This window comes from Rutidosis leptorrhynchoides, chromosome 9 (assembly GCF_046630445.1).
Source record: "Rutidosis leptorrhynchoides isolate AG116_Rl617_1_P2 chromosome 9, CSIRO_AGI_Rlap_v1, whole genome shotgun sequence".
In the NCBI taxonomy this organism is placed as follows: domain Eukaryota; kingdom Viridiplantae; phylum Streptophyta; class Magnoliopsida; order Asterales; family Asteraceae; genus Rutidosis; species Rutidosis leptorrhynchoides.
Window position 1 is genome coordinate 279,505,125 of NC_092341.1, and position 17,226 is coordinate 279,522,350.

Genomic DNA, 17,226 nt, shown 5'->3' on the forward strand with positions numbered 1-17,226 from the left:
CCAACTACTCTAACTCGAGATAAAAACAACCTCCTGAGCTCCCATAACAAACCCACATAGCCGAAAGTCACAGGTCGTATCGCTCTAAGTTTCATGAGACAAAAAGCCGTCTCGCACTCGCGTCATCAAACCTAAAAAAGTTCAACCCTGAAACTGCCCAAATTCGAAAAATCATATCTGAAAATCCAACGGTCCGATCAACCTCGAATTTTTACTACTACTAGACCTATGTGTGTAGAATCACTAGCCCCAAAATCAAGTCGATCCAACGGTAGACGAACCCAAAATTAATTTTCTCGCACAGTTGCGCAAACAAACCCCAAAAGGGTTTTTCCTGGCGGCTGCAAAATTCGAAAATATATAAATCCAAATTGAACGTCTGATCGCTATGAAATTTGGATATGTTTTAGATTACATATCTACCACCTACAGAAAAAGTTTCAAGACGATCCGACGGTTAACGAACCCTCTATGAATTTTCGACCACAGCTCTGCAATTAAACCCTAAACAGAGTTACTGCAACTTCGAAAAATTGTATCTCTCAATCCAACAGTCTGATCACATTCAAATTTGATACACGACCAGATCTATGAGTCTTCAACCTACCTGTAAAATATCATAGAGATCCAACGGTTAACGAAACCGCTACGAATTTTCTACCACAGCTGCACCAGAATTCCGAATTTTTGAAAAATCTCTTTCTCAACAAAAAAACTATCGATCTGACCACCGACTCCGTTATCACCGCGAATCACCACAATAATCTATTATAATCATAGACCAATTTTAATAGATTATCTCATGAGTACATAGACATACTCATGAGTTCTTCGCGATCTTGTAACTAAATCCTTTGATCTCAATACATGTTGCACAAAACCCGTCGTTCGTTCACCATGCTTTTAAATCACCATCGCTCCCACTTGAAACCATGAGCTCTGATACCACTTGTTAGGAATTATGGACCCAAACAAGACCGTTGATTTAAACCAATCACCAAACCCACGAACGATAAACGATAAAATAAAGCATAATGATAAATGTAAACGACACGAGATTTAACGTGGTTATATCCCAACTCCAAAACACAGAGAAGGGTTTACTCCACGAGCGCAAACCAGAGGTTCTTCACTATAATTTTCGTGCACACATGTTAAGGTTACAATAAGATGCTTAAATAGGCAAAACTCAACAAGGAAATAGCTTTGGGAACAAGAAATCACGTTTTTGGAAACTTCCTCGCCAGGCACTAGCCGCGCCGAGCCCAGAACGGGCCGCGATGCGCCTTCAAGGCAAAAACCAAACCAGTTTTTTTTCTTCAACTTGACCCCTATTCACATCCTTGTTTAACTCGCTTCGCACTCCAACACAACACGCCAACACGCCTATCACCATTAAAGATGGTCTAAGGATGATGATATAAAATTTTGATAAATCCACTAATTAAGTCTATGCAATAACAGTTTGTACTGTACAAATAATGATGCATTAGTTGATTGGATTTATCAAAAGTTTAATTGTAAATATCATCACCCTTTAATATAAGGTTAAGCTTGTAACTTATAAGATGATAGATTACATAAATATAATTCATATAATTATTTATCATGTATTTTTTACTCATATGAATTAAATTAATAATTAACAGTTATAAACTTTATCTCCATCTAATATGAATTAAATTAATTAACAGTTATAAACTTTCGATCTATAGAAGATAACTATCAAAAATTATAGTGTAAGTTAGGGTGCGTTTAATAAAACAAAATGATTAAGCGTTGAGTGATTAATAAAACGTTCTGATTTAACTTGATTTTTAACGACAATGACCTTTATGATAATCTTTTCGAATGAACTCTATGCATAATGTAAAAATCAATGTTTTAACCTTATCAATAAATAAATAAATAAATAAAATAATAAAATATTTGATAATTGTTCTAGATATAATTAATAGATTAAAGACCATGGCTGCGTAAGCGCGTCCATGGCATATTTATTAACTCCATGGCTGCAACGCGTAAGCCCATGGACAATAATTTAAAGACCATGGTTGTGTAAGCGCGCCAAATTCATTAAATACATGGCTGCAACACGTAAGACCATTGACAATTATTATAATCTCATGGCAGCATTGCGTAAGTCTATGAGATCACTTTCTTTGCTCATGGTTGCATATGTGCTTTTGCACTGCCCTTCTAAAAGTGGTTTAAGTTTCATTCTAGATTTCAACACCACTAAGTACTTTAGTACTATTGAAATGGGGGCTACTATGATATGAGCATAACTATTAGAAAGGATTATTTTCCTTTCAATGAGAAGTGGTCACATGCCGAAAATCCTTTAAACAGGTAGGATAGACCCGCAAACACATCACATATATTATTTTTACGGTTAAGCCCGTAAAGAAGACACACTTATCGAGGGAACTGATCCACCCTCTGCAGTATTTCTTATTTAGTGCGTCCAAAACATTATGAACATTAAATATGTTGATTACACGCACCGCTGCACAGGGAACGCTCCGAATCTCAAGTGGCATAGTTTAGTTTGGTTACTAAAACTATAAATAATGGTGACAGTAGTAAAACATTAGTTTGTTTCAAACGCTAGTACGCCGCGCAGGACGGACATCTGCAAAGTCATGACTATAAAGTACAAGTTTAGTTACTTGTCAATATCACGGGCATTGAATTGGCCGGAAGACTCTTGAGATAAGCATTGGATTGCTTATATAGACGGATTCGACATTGGATTGTCAATACGTGTAAACACTTATAAGAAAATTATAAAAGTCAAGAGTATAATATTTAGAGCATTGGCTTGCTCTCTGCGGACAACATTGGATTGTTGCCGCAAGAATAAAAAGATTATGTTAGACATAGAGGGGTCGCTCCCGTCATGCAACATAACATTTATTCTACGTTATTGTGCAAATAATGAAAGCTGGCCTATTAATTTGATATTTTGCAAAAATTAAGGAACTAAGTTGTTTCTTTTCTCGAGCATATGCCAGAATAAAACACTAAATGCGGAATAACGACGCGCGCATAAAAATACTATCATAAATAAAAAAGGCATTAGTTTGCCTGCGTAAATATACGCAAGTATACGCAAATTACGGCATTGAATTGCCCGCACAATTAAATACCCCTCACCTTTTGGTTGGGATGCCTCAAAATGACTGAGTACGGAGCTTGCAAGTCAGAGATGCCTTGAATGCAACATCGATCTCCGATTTATCGCATTGTTGAATCAAGAAGGCTCCTATGCGAATAGCTGGAGAAGCCTCGACGTGGCCTTGAGATTCGGAACTCAAAGTCCCTAGCAAGATGTCTTGAACGCAAACGGAAATTCCGAACAATGTTTGCTTCAGGAAAGCCTTACTTTACTATAAAACGTTTTATGAGTAGACCATGACTTTGTGCTATGGACCACTCTTTACTAAGTCCATGGTCGCGTAAGCGCGCCCATGGCATATCTTCACTAAGACCATGGTCGCGTAGGCGCTCATGGCATATTTTCATAAGTCCTTGGTCGCGAAATGCCCTTGACCGTTATGCGTAAGACCATGGACGCATGGCAGTACTTTGTAAATCCATGATCGCGAAATGCTCATGGTCATTATCATAGTTCAACACAACTAAATACTTTAGTTATATTGAACTGGGGGAGTAACGATATACTAATATACTATTAGTATACTTTTACGACATTATTATATGGGGTTTATGTTTCGTAATTGTCCCGCATAGACATAATTGTCAAAATCACACCTAAAGTATATCATTCATAAGTATAGGTGTTCGACATTGGAGCTGTCATGATCACGGCGTCACTTGGCGCAATAGATGCTCATTACACATCATTACTTGGCGCACAAGATGCGCGTCAAATGCTTATTGCAACTTTATTAAATGCGACAGTTCGTTCAAGTTACATGCGGTGGCATATACAATAACTTCGATATGATACATTTGCTATATATCATACCGAACTTGGGGGACTTGATGATCCGCATAGCGCATCGGGCTACTATTTGGGCTTGTCCTTGAGCCTGGTCTGTTAGAGGCCCATTTGGCCTTTTCCCTTAAAACTCTAATATTGCCTCTATAAATAAAGGGCAGGACTTCTACCCTAGACACATCCTGGAAGCTAAAACACTCTCCTCTCCCCTCTAGGGTTTTACCTACACAAATGTAGGGTTTTCCCCTAAAACAGTCATAACCACCCTCCCGAAATCATCATCTCGACTAGGGGTTATCACGGTAACCGGACCGGAGGTTAAAGCCGATGTACATAACAAACCCTACTCTATTGTACTCAAGCGTATCTCTAGCATTCGGTGGAAATATGCTTGATCGGGTATAAAAGGAAACAGATGTGTTAAATGGTCAAGAGAGTTTTTCAACTTTGAATGATTTAACACAGATTGCTGAACAATTCAGCATCTATTATCATTCATATATTCATATGTCAGAAACAAATGCACTAAATGCTGAACGATTCAACATTCAACGTTGAATCATTTAATTAAAAGATAATGTAACGCACCATTATGGTTTAACAATAAGCTTCTATTATCATTTTGACCCATATTTAACACGAAACACTATTCAAAACTAGTAATGCAAATGTAGAATCTTGGGACACGTTTTTTACTTTTATGAATTTATAAAGGATTTGTCAACATACCTTTAATGTAGAATAATCAACTTATCACGTAACTTGTTTATATGTGAAAAGAAAGAATCTATTCTAAACACACTGAATTTTATATTATTTTCCTAAAAGATAATAAAATCAAAAGCAAATGTAACACGAAAGAGGAAAGAAAAATATTTACAAACATTATCAGAATAAGCAAAAGCAACCATCCAATATTAGTTAGTTTTGAATCTTTTGGGAAACATCCAAGTCCCCGTTTGATTATTTTGACTTTCATGGGGATATACAAAAAATATCTTCATTTGCTTCGATATTTTCTTTTTGTTAGCATGTAAAAAGTACTCGTAATAGATAAGAGGTTGGTACAAAATAAACTACGATTGGTACAAAATACTGATGATAAGTAGCACATTTATACAAGTATACAACAACAACAACAACAACACTCAATACCACATAAGTGGTGTATGTGGGAATGTGAGATGTAGACAATCCTTCCCCTATCCGAAAATAAAGTCAAGTCATTTCTCCACCTAGAGTGAAAACACTCTCAAAAGTAGAGAAAATCATCCCTCTCTCTATTCGACGGATAGAGAGATTGCTTCCGAGTGGACCTCCGGCCAATAAGTAGGAAAAAGTTTTTTAAAAAATAAAATAAAATTAAGACGCCATGAAAATGGTAAAATCAAATTTCCGTGGGTTTTAAATCCTGCCTGAAATTTAATTTAGGCTCTAAGAGTCAGTCAAGTCGCCAATAAATCGACGCTTGCTGTTGACTCAATATACAAGTATACGTTACCCGTAAATATATACTCCCTCCGTTGAGTTAAACTGGCCACTTTAACTGACCAGAATACCACCGAAATATGGCTTGAGTGGTATTGGGTAAGATCCAATTTGGGGTACCGCCAACTCAGGTTCGATTCTCACTCCAAGCAGAGAGTTTTCAACCTTTGATGGTACTGACAACATCAATGCGATTTAGGAAGTTCTCTGGTGGAGTTTTCCCAACCTTCGATAGTACTGCCAACATCGTCGCTAATTGGGTTTCTACCTAACGCGTGTGTAAGTGACAAATGAGAGCATTTGATGTCGATATAGCCGTTAAAAAAAACTGAGCAGAATGTTTTAAAATTTTTCTGGAACTTTATTTTTCATCTATAAAAATATCATCTTTATTGATGGATTAGAATAAGAAATTAACACTTGAAATGGAAAACATGAAAATATGTTCAATAGGACACAAGTATATGTGTGTACCTATAAGGAAACCATGTACACATACAATAAAATTTACCAATTTCATAAATCGAATTCATACCCTTCTTCAACTATTTGCAAAATTGTATCATATAGTGAATGAAATTTTATCATTCTATATGGAGTATAGAATTGTTGGTGAGAAGTGTCTGCGTGCCAAATCTGAATCTAACATATAACTAATGTCCCGTGACACCACTAATTTGGAAAAAAATAATAATATAAAGTAGTCTTTAATTTGTATAGGCCACCACTAAATTTATACTCAGGTCCCCATATATTGCAAACTAGTGAAATGACTCGTGGTATCACGGGTTTGTTTAAACGAAACAATTCAATGTAATGTAAATGTTAAAGTCATTTAGTTTAATGACCCGTGGAACCACGGATTCCAACTAAGAAACTTGTCGTTGTTTTTACAAACATATTGTTTTACTTAACTTGGTCAGAATAAATGAACTACAACACCAATCGGATGCTAGTCCGTATATAACCCGAAAACAATATCCACTATTGTTTGTAACTTTGAAAATCGAAGTAAAACTTACTACAATACTTTTTTTTTGGTACAAAAACAAATACTCGGTATATCTTATCTTTATCGAACGAAAACAAATACTAAAACTTGACCTTTTGTTTCTGCTCATCTTTTACGCCTCACACACCAAGAAATCCTTGGGCTTTATTTATTTATATCTAATATATATATATACACTCCGTATAATATATTACATATCTTTAATTAGGAAAGAATGAAAGATGAATCAGAATAAAAACATAACCTTAAGATTAAATAATTAGTTAGTATAAGTACAATATTTTTCAATAATAAAATACTTAAGATTAATGACATCATAAGTGACCTAAATTTTTTCTTTTTTTTTTAATTTTTTTTTAACAAAAGAATTAGCCTAATAATGACATCATCATTATAGAATTTTAATAGAAACTATAGATAACCAATAAATATGAATGATACTTTGTAAAAAAAAATGAGACTCTTTTAATTTTGATCTTAGATTCGTCACTCGTACCTTTTTAAACTCTGAAAGGTACATGACCATGTGGGATTGTAGGACGTAGTCCCCCACCATGTTTGATGAAATTTTAATAGTGTCTAATGACACATCCAACTTAGAACAACATGGTCTCACTTTAATATTATAGCAACTAGGGTTTTGTACTTCTGAATGTCAGATGTTGATAAGTTGAGTACACACATGAAAATTGTCTTGCACCACTAATTTTACCTGAATTTTAGTTGACCTCACATAATTTGTCATGATAGTGTTCTAAAGGTACCATTTTCTTTTATCGTTGCCCGAGCTTCGGCCAGATAAAGCTCGAATAGCTCGTTAATAGCTCAACTAGATAACATCCCAACCGTTACATTCAAACACTACATGATCACATATGCTTATCAAAATCAGATGATGTTCTAATGTTAAACATAGTTCAGCAGTTCATAAATATGTTTATATCTGTTCTAATAAGTTTGTTCAAGTAGTGAAGGAGCAACTGTTTTAGGTTTTTTTCCATTGGAATAATTACTGCGCATTATATTATTCATGCTATCTGTCATACTGCTGTGCATTACTATTATATGTGTTTTCTTTTTGGCTACTTTGTATGGTTGCATCTTCCCACGCGCACATAACTCTTACAGGTACGTATGCCCGCACTATAGCGTTTTAATGAGTTTTTCTTGGCCGGAGGTCCTTTAGGAAGCAATCTCTTGGCTCTCGAGTAGAGGGTGTGACGATCTTATCTAGTCGCGGGTTCTATACCCGTGAGTGGAGTAGTGACTTCCCTCTAATCTAGGGTTCGAGGAATGATTGTCTACACTCCACCTCCCCCATACCCTACACTCGTGGGATTGGGTATTGTTGTTGTTGTTGTTGTTGTTGTTGTTGTTCCATTGGAATAATTATATAACAAATCTACAGATCATATACTTACATAGTTACATGAAAGGAACTAAAAAGTTGGACCATTGAAGAATAAGTTTATGTAGGAATTACCAAAATTTTGTAACTACTAGTAATTTCTTTGCTTCTTGCATTCGATCATATCGCCAAGCCATTTCGTTCAAACGCTACATTTTCTTTTCACTAGCCTTCTTTATTTGTAGGGCGGCTCTTACAACATTCCCTCTTGTAATAATCCCCACCTTCATATAACACCAATACTTACTATCCTTTGATGATTATGATATTAGAAAGAAAAAAAAAATTACAAAAAAATATAAAGGGATGTTACCAGCTTTCCTTCACCATCTACAACAGGGAGGCGTCGGTATTTGGTTTCAAGTAACAATCTGGCATCATAGGATTAGAATTAGAATTATTCTATAAATCAGCCTTGATAGTATGAAGATATTTGTGTTTTATAGATTATGAAAATTTAAGTAAACTAATGAAGGACAGTTGAATAAACCTGGCAGCATCTTCGAGATTAGTACTTTCACGAACTACTAACGGTGCAGGCGTCATTACATCACCAACCAGCTTCCCATCGGTTTTACTTAGCAGTTTTTGTACCTCGTTGAATGTCTGCAATTAACGCTTGAATTTCTTAAGAAATTTATATTCTTTAAAACATATTCTCACTTCTGCGAACTCGTTATATGTGAATCAACTCAATGAAAACTTTGTCGTTTTAATTATATAGTAAATTAGTACTGTAGTAGACATGTTTATTAACTAGCAATCTCTTGCTTAAGAAAAGAACGCTAATTTAACAAAATTATCATTAAATCATAGTTAATATAATTTGTAGAGCTTACCTTCCAGGTGCTATCAACCTCAGGGAACACGTTGGCATCAGATCTTGTAGCACCTATTGAAAATAATGAAATTATATTTAAAGATAAAAAATTAGTTAATAAGATAATAATAATTTGGTCTTTCTAGTTATGGCTTGCCCGATACAGAGTCCAGTGCTAACAAGTCATAATCTGAAACCAGCCCAACCTGCAGCAAGAACAAATGTCTGAATGATTCATACGAATATAATTATATAAGATATTATTAAAGTATTCATGCATAGTCATGCTCATTATACGAATATATCGTGTTGGACATTAGTCCACATTTGCTAGCTAACAACTTGTGACTCACATTTAGTAGACAAATACAAATTGTCTTTTGCATGTGTATGGAGTCAAAAAATGTGGCTTTAGTATGCTTAAAGAAAGAAGGTTAAAATTCTCTTCTTTTTTAATCACATGTCAAGTTGGTTGTTATTGTAGCAAAGTTTGGTTTTGTTTCTTACAAGTCAAAGAAGGAAAGCAACAAGTGGTATCAGAGCTTCCAGGTGTTTCGGATAGTTTTTGTTTGGAGATGGCGAGAAACGGCGGTATGCAATTTAAGGTGGAGCCATTTGAGATGGCGGATGACGATCGCTATATTATTGAACACATGGATGTGATGGATGTATTTAATGGTCTGGTTAATCAACTTGAATAAGTTGAGGTTTATATAGAGGAAGAAGATAAGACCCTTATTCTTCTTGCCTCTCTTCCCAGTTTGTATGATATTATGGTCACTACTGTTCTTTACGGAAATGCTAATGTAAAGATGGAGGAGGTAGTACCGGTAATCTTATCACAAGATAGGAGACGAAGATCCAGTGACTATTTTGAGCATGGGTTTGCTACGGTTTGTCATGGAAGGGGAAGGCTTGCCGAGAAGAGATCTAGTGATAACAATAGGTCTAGATCAGGAGACGGCGTGAAGGGTATCCAGTGCTTCAAATGTCATGAGTGGCTGCAGTCGTTGGCTGCAGTTGCAGTTAATGTACCGGTTAATTTGGGAGATGTTCTCACAATCTCCAAAAGTTCTACTTCTGCTCAAGATGAATGGATTTTAGATTCGGGTTGTACGGTGCATGTATGTTCCAAGAAAGCTTATTTTGATAAGCTAATATTAAAGAAGGCTGGGGTGTTGACTTTAGGTGGTGGATCGACATGTGATGTTGAGGGTGTTGGCATGGTGAAAATATAATAGTTTCACAGAGCTGCTTACACGCTTGATGGTGTGGCTTACGCACCAAAGATGTGCAAGAATCTAATATCCTTAAGCCAGGTGGATTCTCAAGGATACGCCTATTCGGCTATAGGTGGAGTTATGAAAATCACACGTGGCGTGAAGGTCCTGATGAAAGGAGAGAAGTATGAGAGTTTATATCGTCTGGTGGCGAGTACAAAATGTACTCGTGTCTCGAAGGTTTTGAAAGCGTGCACGCGGGAAATTGATCGGGAACATGTGGGGACATGTTTGATCAAGGTAGACGACGGTGAGAAGGAAAATCCTACTGTGGTGGAAGAGGTGATTCGAGACTCCTCTTCGGTGTCAACTAGGTAAGTTGACAGGGTTAGCTGCACATGATTATTGGCCAGTTTATTTGAATCGGGGTTCAGGACCGAGGTGATTCAAGGTGTGTGCAGCGGTGATAAGGAGGCCAATGGTGAAAGTACTAGGTGTTAGTATTTTCAGTGACGAAGAAGATAAATGTTTGTCAAGGTGGAGATTGTTGGACAATGGTCCAAATATTTGACAAATCATTTAGTAGCCAAAATGAAATTGGCTTTTGCATGGTTGAAGACTTTTTTAGCTTATTCATGTTCAAGTTGTAATTCAAAGAAAGAAGGTTGAAATTCTCTTCTTTCTTTGCACATGTCAAGTTGGTTGTTGATGTGGTAAAGTTTGATTTGCTTTCCTACAAGTCAAAGAAGGTAAGCAACAAGTGGCTAGAATTGTCCAAGTAAAGTGTATGCATGTATGTCTTCATCTATAAATAGGTGATCATGCATAAGGTGAAATCCATCCAAGTGAGGATCACAAGATCACAAAGAGAAAGAAAAACATAGTTGATAGGTTTATCAACGGAGTGTGTTTATTTGTGAGGCCGAGAGTTTATTCTTGTAAGGATTGTAAAAGAGTGTACGGGAAACTTAGATTTTATACTAAAATCTAAGGGGCTTGGGTTTGGGTTTATCTCATAGTGTACTTTTTTCTTGTATCGGGTTCTTTTATATTATAAGAATAAAGTGAACTCTTGGGGTGGACGTAGGCAGGATTTTGCCGAACCACGTTAAATCGTCGTGTTATCAGTTACTTTATTTTGCTTTCTTTTATTTCTCGCAAGTTTGTCTCAAACAAATATATCCTCGCTTCCGCTGGTGTGGGTGCGTTGGGCAAGTTATCATAACATATCATTTAATAGATACTAAAGTATATGATCCAGTCAACACTAAACACCTATAAGGTTATAACTTAGTTCATACTATAACTCAGCTTAATATCTAATTATTCAGTAACCACTTGATGCTAAAATTAACTAAAATCTTACCAATTTCCAATCATCATCGATTACTGGAAAACCGGTAATTCTGTGTGCAACAAGAGCTTCCAGAGCTGTTTCGATAGTAAAATTAATTAAAAAAGCAGAATAAACAGAAGTGATCAATAAATAAATAAATAAATAAATGTGTATATTTAATTAGAGAAATACCTTCGTCTACTGTTGTTGTGGCCTTTACCACATGTAATTCATCTCGTGTAGTCATAAAATCACCCACAATCAAGACCCCGTTTCTAGGCTAGAAAAAGAAAGAAACTTGTTAAAAATAAGAAGAAAAAAAAAAGGGTAAGCATATATTAATATATCCAACTTAACACATTACAAAACCAATGGAACAGGATATCCCCTGAACTGAAAATCAAAACTAACTGAAGATACAAGTACACTAACAATCTCACAAATGCAGCAATTAAGAGCACTAGGAGTCGTTCAGTGTTAAATCTGAGTGTTAAGCTTAACACTGGGATTTAACACTAAGGCCAAAACAGGGAAAATCGTTCAGTGTTAAATCTCAGTGTTAAGTCTATTATTTAATTTTTAGTATTATTTAATTTATTATTATACTTTTATTTATTATTTAATTTATTTAACTAACAAAAAATATAATGTAAATAGAAATAAGTATCATTGTGATTTTTTTTATAAAAATTGTCCCAATTTCTAAAAAAATTCAGCCCTTTTTTGCCATTTTTAATAGTCCAAATGATACATTGGCCCAAAATCTGGCCCAATTTAATAATCCTAAAATATGACCCAATTGTATATCATAAAACCCTAAAATTTACACCCTCTTTCATCCTATGTTCTTGTTCTTCATCTTTCTTCATTTCTCCTCTCTCTGTAACTAAAAAAAAAATCACAGCACCTGCAAACTCAAAGAAAAAGAAGAAAGGAAGGAAAAAATAAAGAAGAAGAAGAAGAAAGAAAAGAAAAGAAAAAAAAGAAAAAAAAGGAAAGAAAACAATGTTACACCGGCAACGGTGGGAGCCGAAGGCGAGGTTTAACGCCGGTTTAACGCCGGCGGGGAGTCGGGGATCCCACCGTCCCCACCGTTAAAATTGCTTAACGGCGAAAAAATGGAGCGACTCCTGGTGCTTCAATTAATCATCCTAACAATGCAATACAACTTAAATCAAGTTGTTCCATCTTTCATGACGCGCTAACATTAAGCTATAAATGCGCCTATCAATCTCTAACTGATCTGCATTGATCTGCATTTCATGAACTAGTGATATAAAAAAGTAAATTATATGATGCATTTGTAATGCCGGTCGTTACTACCTCTATTTCTATTCTCAATTTACAGAGCCATTTCATTTTACATTTTCTATACACAATCATCTCTAAAAAATATTTTAGATTCTATACATAATCATCTCTCAAAATATTAGATTTTCTACATAAGCATGAACACAAATAACACTATATCCATATCTTCGGTCTCGTCACTAGGCTCTGCTATGATTTACTTTTTCTTAAGCATTTAAACCTGAGATATATGCAATAAACCTGTAAGCCTAAGGGCTTGGTGAGCATGTATGTTTTTTTTTTTTTTTTTTTTTCTATCAAAATATTTTACGATGTCATGACATGCTCTTTACATAAACATACATTTTTGAGATCTCTTTGTTAATGGGTAACCGGGCCATAACCATTTCTCTGTATTTAGATCCAATCTTATACATATGGATCCCATTCTCTGAACAATGTGAAGCCTTGCACTAACACATGTTATACTTTAACTTTCGTATTTACAATCGGTACACATCAACCATACATCATACATATATGTAAAAATGCATTCTTAAAAATGTGATCATAAATGCATACATACATCTCTAATGCAACATTTAGCATATAAAATACATACTAGCATATATTTCAGTTTACGTAAATAACACAGTACTCACCTAGCTTTTAAAAGTGGCATATCCTTTAACTGGTAGTATGATTCATACTTGATGGACTTGTACTACAAGCTTCTTTTCTAGCACTTTTCTTACCTTTTAACTTGTACTCTAACTTAAAGGTAGATGTAAGAGTGTGTAGAGTGCTTGTGCTTCTTTTTCTTGTTGTTTAAATGAATTCCATCAAATTATATGATTAGTCCTTTCATTTTATCTACATCTTTTATATTTAGTGTTTTGCTCTCAAAACCGATCTAGAAAACATATGAGGTTCTCTTACTATCGAAGTATTCATTACATCTCTTGAACTTACATTTTGTGACATGCATGTCTAAATCCTCTCAAAATGTATTTCCTCTTTCTGTATGTTCAAAAGAAGTATTTTTATGAAAAGTAAATTAGCTCCCTTTAATTGTGCTAAATGCCTAAACTCTTGTACTACAGTTATTTTATATGTAAGTCTACAAAAACCACCCTTTTTATTAGGAATTATGTATATAAAGAAATACTAGTCAAGCATAAACAATTTGTACTCTATATATATTTACATGTACTTTACTCTTTTCAAAACATGAAAAGCATTACTCTTTAAATGTCAAGCTCTAAATACTAACTCATTTCTCTTATTGGCACTTGTAATCTGTAATGCTACCTTTAGTTGCTATGATCCTTGTCCTTAATCATGGACAAGACATACACCTTTTGCACCGGTTCCTATATTGTTGCTGGCTTAAGTTGAGATTAGTAGCTATTTTTATGTTTGTCTAATCTAATACAGCTTAAAATGATCGAGGTTAGTGGCATAACAATCAAGCAGCTAGCCTATTAATCATTTGGTAAACTAATGTGTAGAATAGATCACGTAATCAATAACATTCGATATATCCTCATCCTATCTTGAAACAGCTAAAAGCATTAGCAGATGATGATCGTAACTTTCTAATGATGCTATTAAATACTTCCATGATACTGTATAACCACAGATGTTTGTCTCGAATCATCAATTAGTAAACATAACGTTTATTACTCAATTATTTACGGTACTACAACAACAACAAAACCCAATACCACATAAGTCGTGTATGGGGGAGGTGACATGTAGACAATCTTTTCCCTATCCGAGAATAAAGACAAGTCATTTATCCACCCAGAGTAAAAACACTCTCAAAAGTATAGAAAGTCATCTCTCTCTATTCGACGGATAGAGAGATTGCTTCTGAGTGGACTTCCAGAATAAGTAGGAAATTTTTTTAAAAAATTTAAATAAAATTAAAAATAAAATTGAGACGCCTTGAAAATGGTAAAATCAAATTTCCATAGGTTTTAAATTCTGAATGAAACTTACTTTAGGCTCTAAGAGTCAGTCAAGTCGCCAATAACTCAAGCGACGCTTGCTGTCGACTCAATAAGTAGAGCCGTCAATTATTTACGGTGTACAAAGTAATAAGAGAAACCATAATGCTAATTATATACCAAGTCTAATAGCGGTATACGTCTAATACTAAGCTTAAGTCACACTAAATTTAACTACTAAGTGTAACTAACTATCACCGTGTTTGATAAAACATAATGATAAAGCCCTAAAATGGTTCAAACTCTGAATGATTCAAAGATTCTGATTGAACTTGGTTTTGAACAACAATAACAAGTTTAATAATCATTGTTGATCAACTCTATGAACGATGTAAATTCAATGCATTAACCTCTTAAATTAATAAACAAAAGAATATAATTGTTTGATAAATGTTTTGAATATAATTTAAAAGATACGAATATGAAATGATATTTAAGTGTTTAATATCCCAACTCATTCGTCATGATGTCACAAATGGCAAATGGTTCATCAGTGTGCTGAATTATTCAATTAAGCGTTTAATCAATCAATTAAGAGACGATCAAACACATATAACGTTTTATATAATGTTATATAATATACATAATACATATATACATATACCCTCTTCCATGCCTATTGTCTAAGAAGTGTTCGATGAAATTCCTCAATGAAATTTCGAATTCAGTCAGAAACATTACAAACTTCAAAACACACTTCATAAATTTTTCACATATGACACAATTGAAAACTAGGAACAACTCGAATTGAGATGAAATTAGATAAGAAAAATGTACCGGAACGGAATTGGCCCTCAAGGTAGCTCCCGGTGGTGCTGCAGCAGCGGTGTGGGTGAGAGTAGGTATGCGAGAAACAGGTAAGAGGCAAGAAGATGTTAATGAAGAGATAAGAGATGGTGGAGATGAGATTAGACACGGCAGTTGACAGTGGTAGACGGTGGCGGAACGGAACTGGGAAAGAGATGTGATGGTTTCTAGAAATGGAATAATTGAGGCCATTATTATTACAGTTATTATGGAATTATGAATGAATTAATGGTTCCGATGTTTTGAGAGATGGAGAAGAAGAAAGATATATGTATATCTGTTGAAGCCTCTCCCGGACAATTTTGTTATATTCCGTGTATATTTATAGAATTTTTCTAAAAATTATATTATTACATTTTATTTTATTTTATTATTTTTTTAACGACTATTTCGACATCGAATGTTTGTCACCTACACGCGTGTTAGAAGGAAACTCTTCAGACATCATCGCCACAATGGGTACCCGTTGTGCTTCAGATTAAACCGAGTGGTTTAACGCATACACATTTATTCACCACAACAGAATCCCTAAGAAAATATTTCCTGGATTCAAACATGCGCCAACTACAACTCAGATCCAACCTAGAACCTCGTTGGTTATATTATTACATTTCAATTGGGTTGCTTTGTTATCATGGATGGATCAGTGGATTGCTGTGACCCAAGTGAAGAATATATTCCAAGTTATTGGCGCAGCGGTTGTTTGGATTTTATGGCGATTTAGAAACAATGTCATTTTTTTGGATAAAAGGGTAAATAAGGAGGATATCTTTGATTCTATTAAAATGTTTTCATATTCATGGTTCTCTAATAGATGTAAAGATAATATTTCGTGGAACACTTGACTTATAAAACCTATGTAACTATGTAATTGTGTAAGTTTTTCTTTTATTGCTTCTAATTTCTTGCTAGAAGTCTAATAAAACTGTCAGTTAAAAAAAAAAAAAATGAACTAATACTAATGTTACGTTGAATTGCTGAAGAGAAGTAAATTCGAAAAAATGGTGATTATTTATAGTGAAGATGTACACCATTTTCAATTTTTCATACACCATCAAGCAAAATTTTTAGAGCTTTTTTGTTTTTACCCTTTCTTTTGATAATCACAACCTCATTTTTGTTATTAATTTCCGTAACATTTTTTTTTTTTTTTTTTTTTTTTAAAGCTGGACAAGTATTTTATTAAGATTATGGCTTCATGCCAAAACAGTTACATAGAAGCTCACATGACCACTAGAGATGGGCTGCTTCATCATAACATCTCATCATAAAGAAACACTAAAATTTAATTTTGATCTCCTAATACAGTCGTCCAATATAAAACTCACAATGGTCGTCGGTGTTTAATGACGTATGTCCCGCCATGACCATCACGCAAGACGCATGGCGTATCTCCTAGCTGGACACTTGGCTTCTTTAGCTTTTAACTTGAGTAACAGTATTGCGAAGTCAACCTTGGCTTCAAATCACGATTATTACTACGCTACGCCACCCGTAGCGTACCGTTAATGATACTGTTGACTTGGTCCACTCAGCTGATCGCCCGTCTGATAAATTAGGAGAACGTGAAATAGGTAGTGGACATGATTAGAGGATTCCAGGAGTGGTAATCGTGGGTTAGTGGATTGATGGTGGTTATCATTGGTAACCGTCAATCTTATGCCTATAAATACTAACCATAATCAAGCTTTTAAGCAACAATCAACATACACTTACCACATTGATCATTCTTTTAAGCTTACATTGGAGGCTCGGCAAAAGTCTACCACCACAACACCCTTCATACCCATCACGTCAACCGGAGGAACCCCTTCCGAAGGTTAGTCACTTTACATCACTGCACTCAAGTCGATTTTGGCTTGATCA

At 34.9% G+C, this 17,226-nt stretch overlaps 1 protein-coding gene across 1 annotated transcript; it reads right to left on the reverse strand.

The window, feature by feature from the left end:
* Window positions 1-7,817: 7,817 nt before the first annotated feature.
* On the reverse strand, window positions 7,818-15,642 carry LOC139865604 (CBS domain-containing protein CBSX1, chloroplastic-like). The gene is made up of 8 exons (XM_071853673.1): window positions 15,331-15,642; window positions 11,444-11,531; window positions 11,282-11,346; window positions 8,853-8,901; window positions 8,715-8,767; window positions 8,366-8,481; window positions 8,189-8,246; window positions 7,818-8,099 (listed from the first exon to the last, which is right to left on the reverse strand). Exons 1-8 carry the CDS (start codon window positions 15,550-15,552, stop codon window positions 8,025-8,027), a joined length of 726 nt encoding a protein of 241 aa, XP_071709774.1. The 5' UTR covers window positions 15,553-15,642; the 3' UTR covers window positions 7,818-8,024.
* Window positions 15,643-17,226: the final 1,584 nt, after the last annotated feature.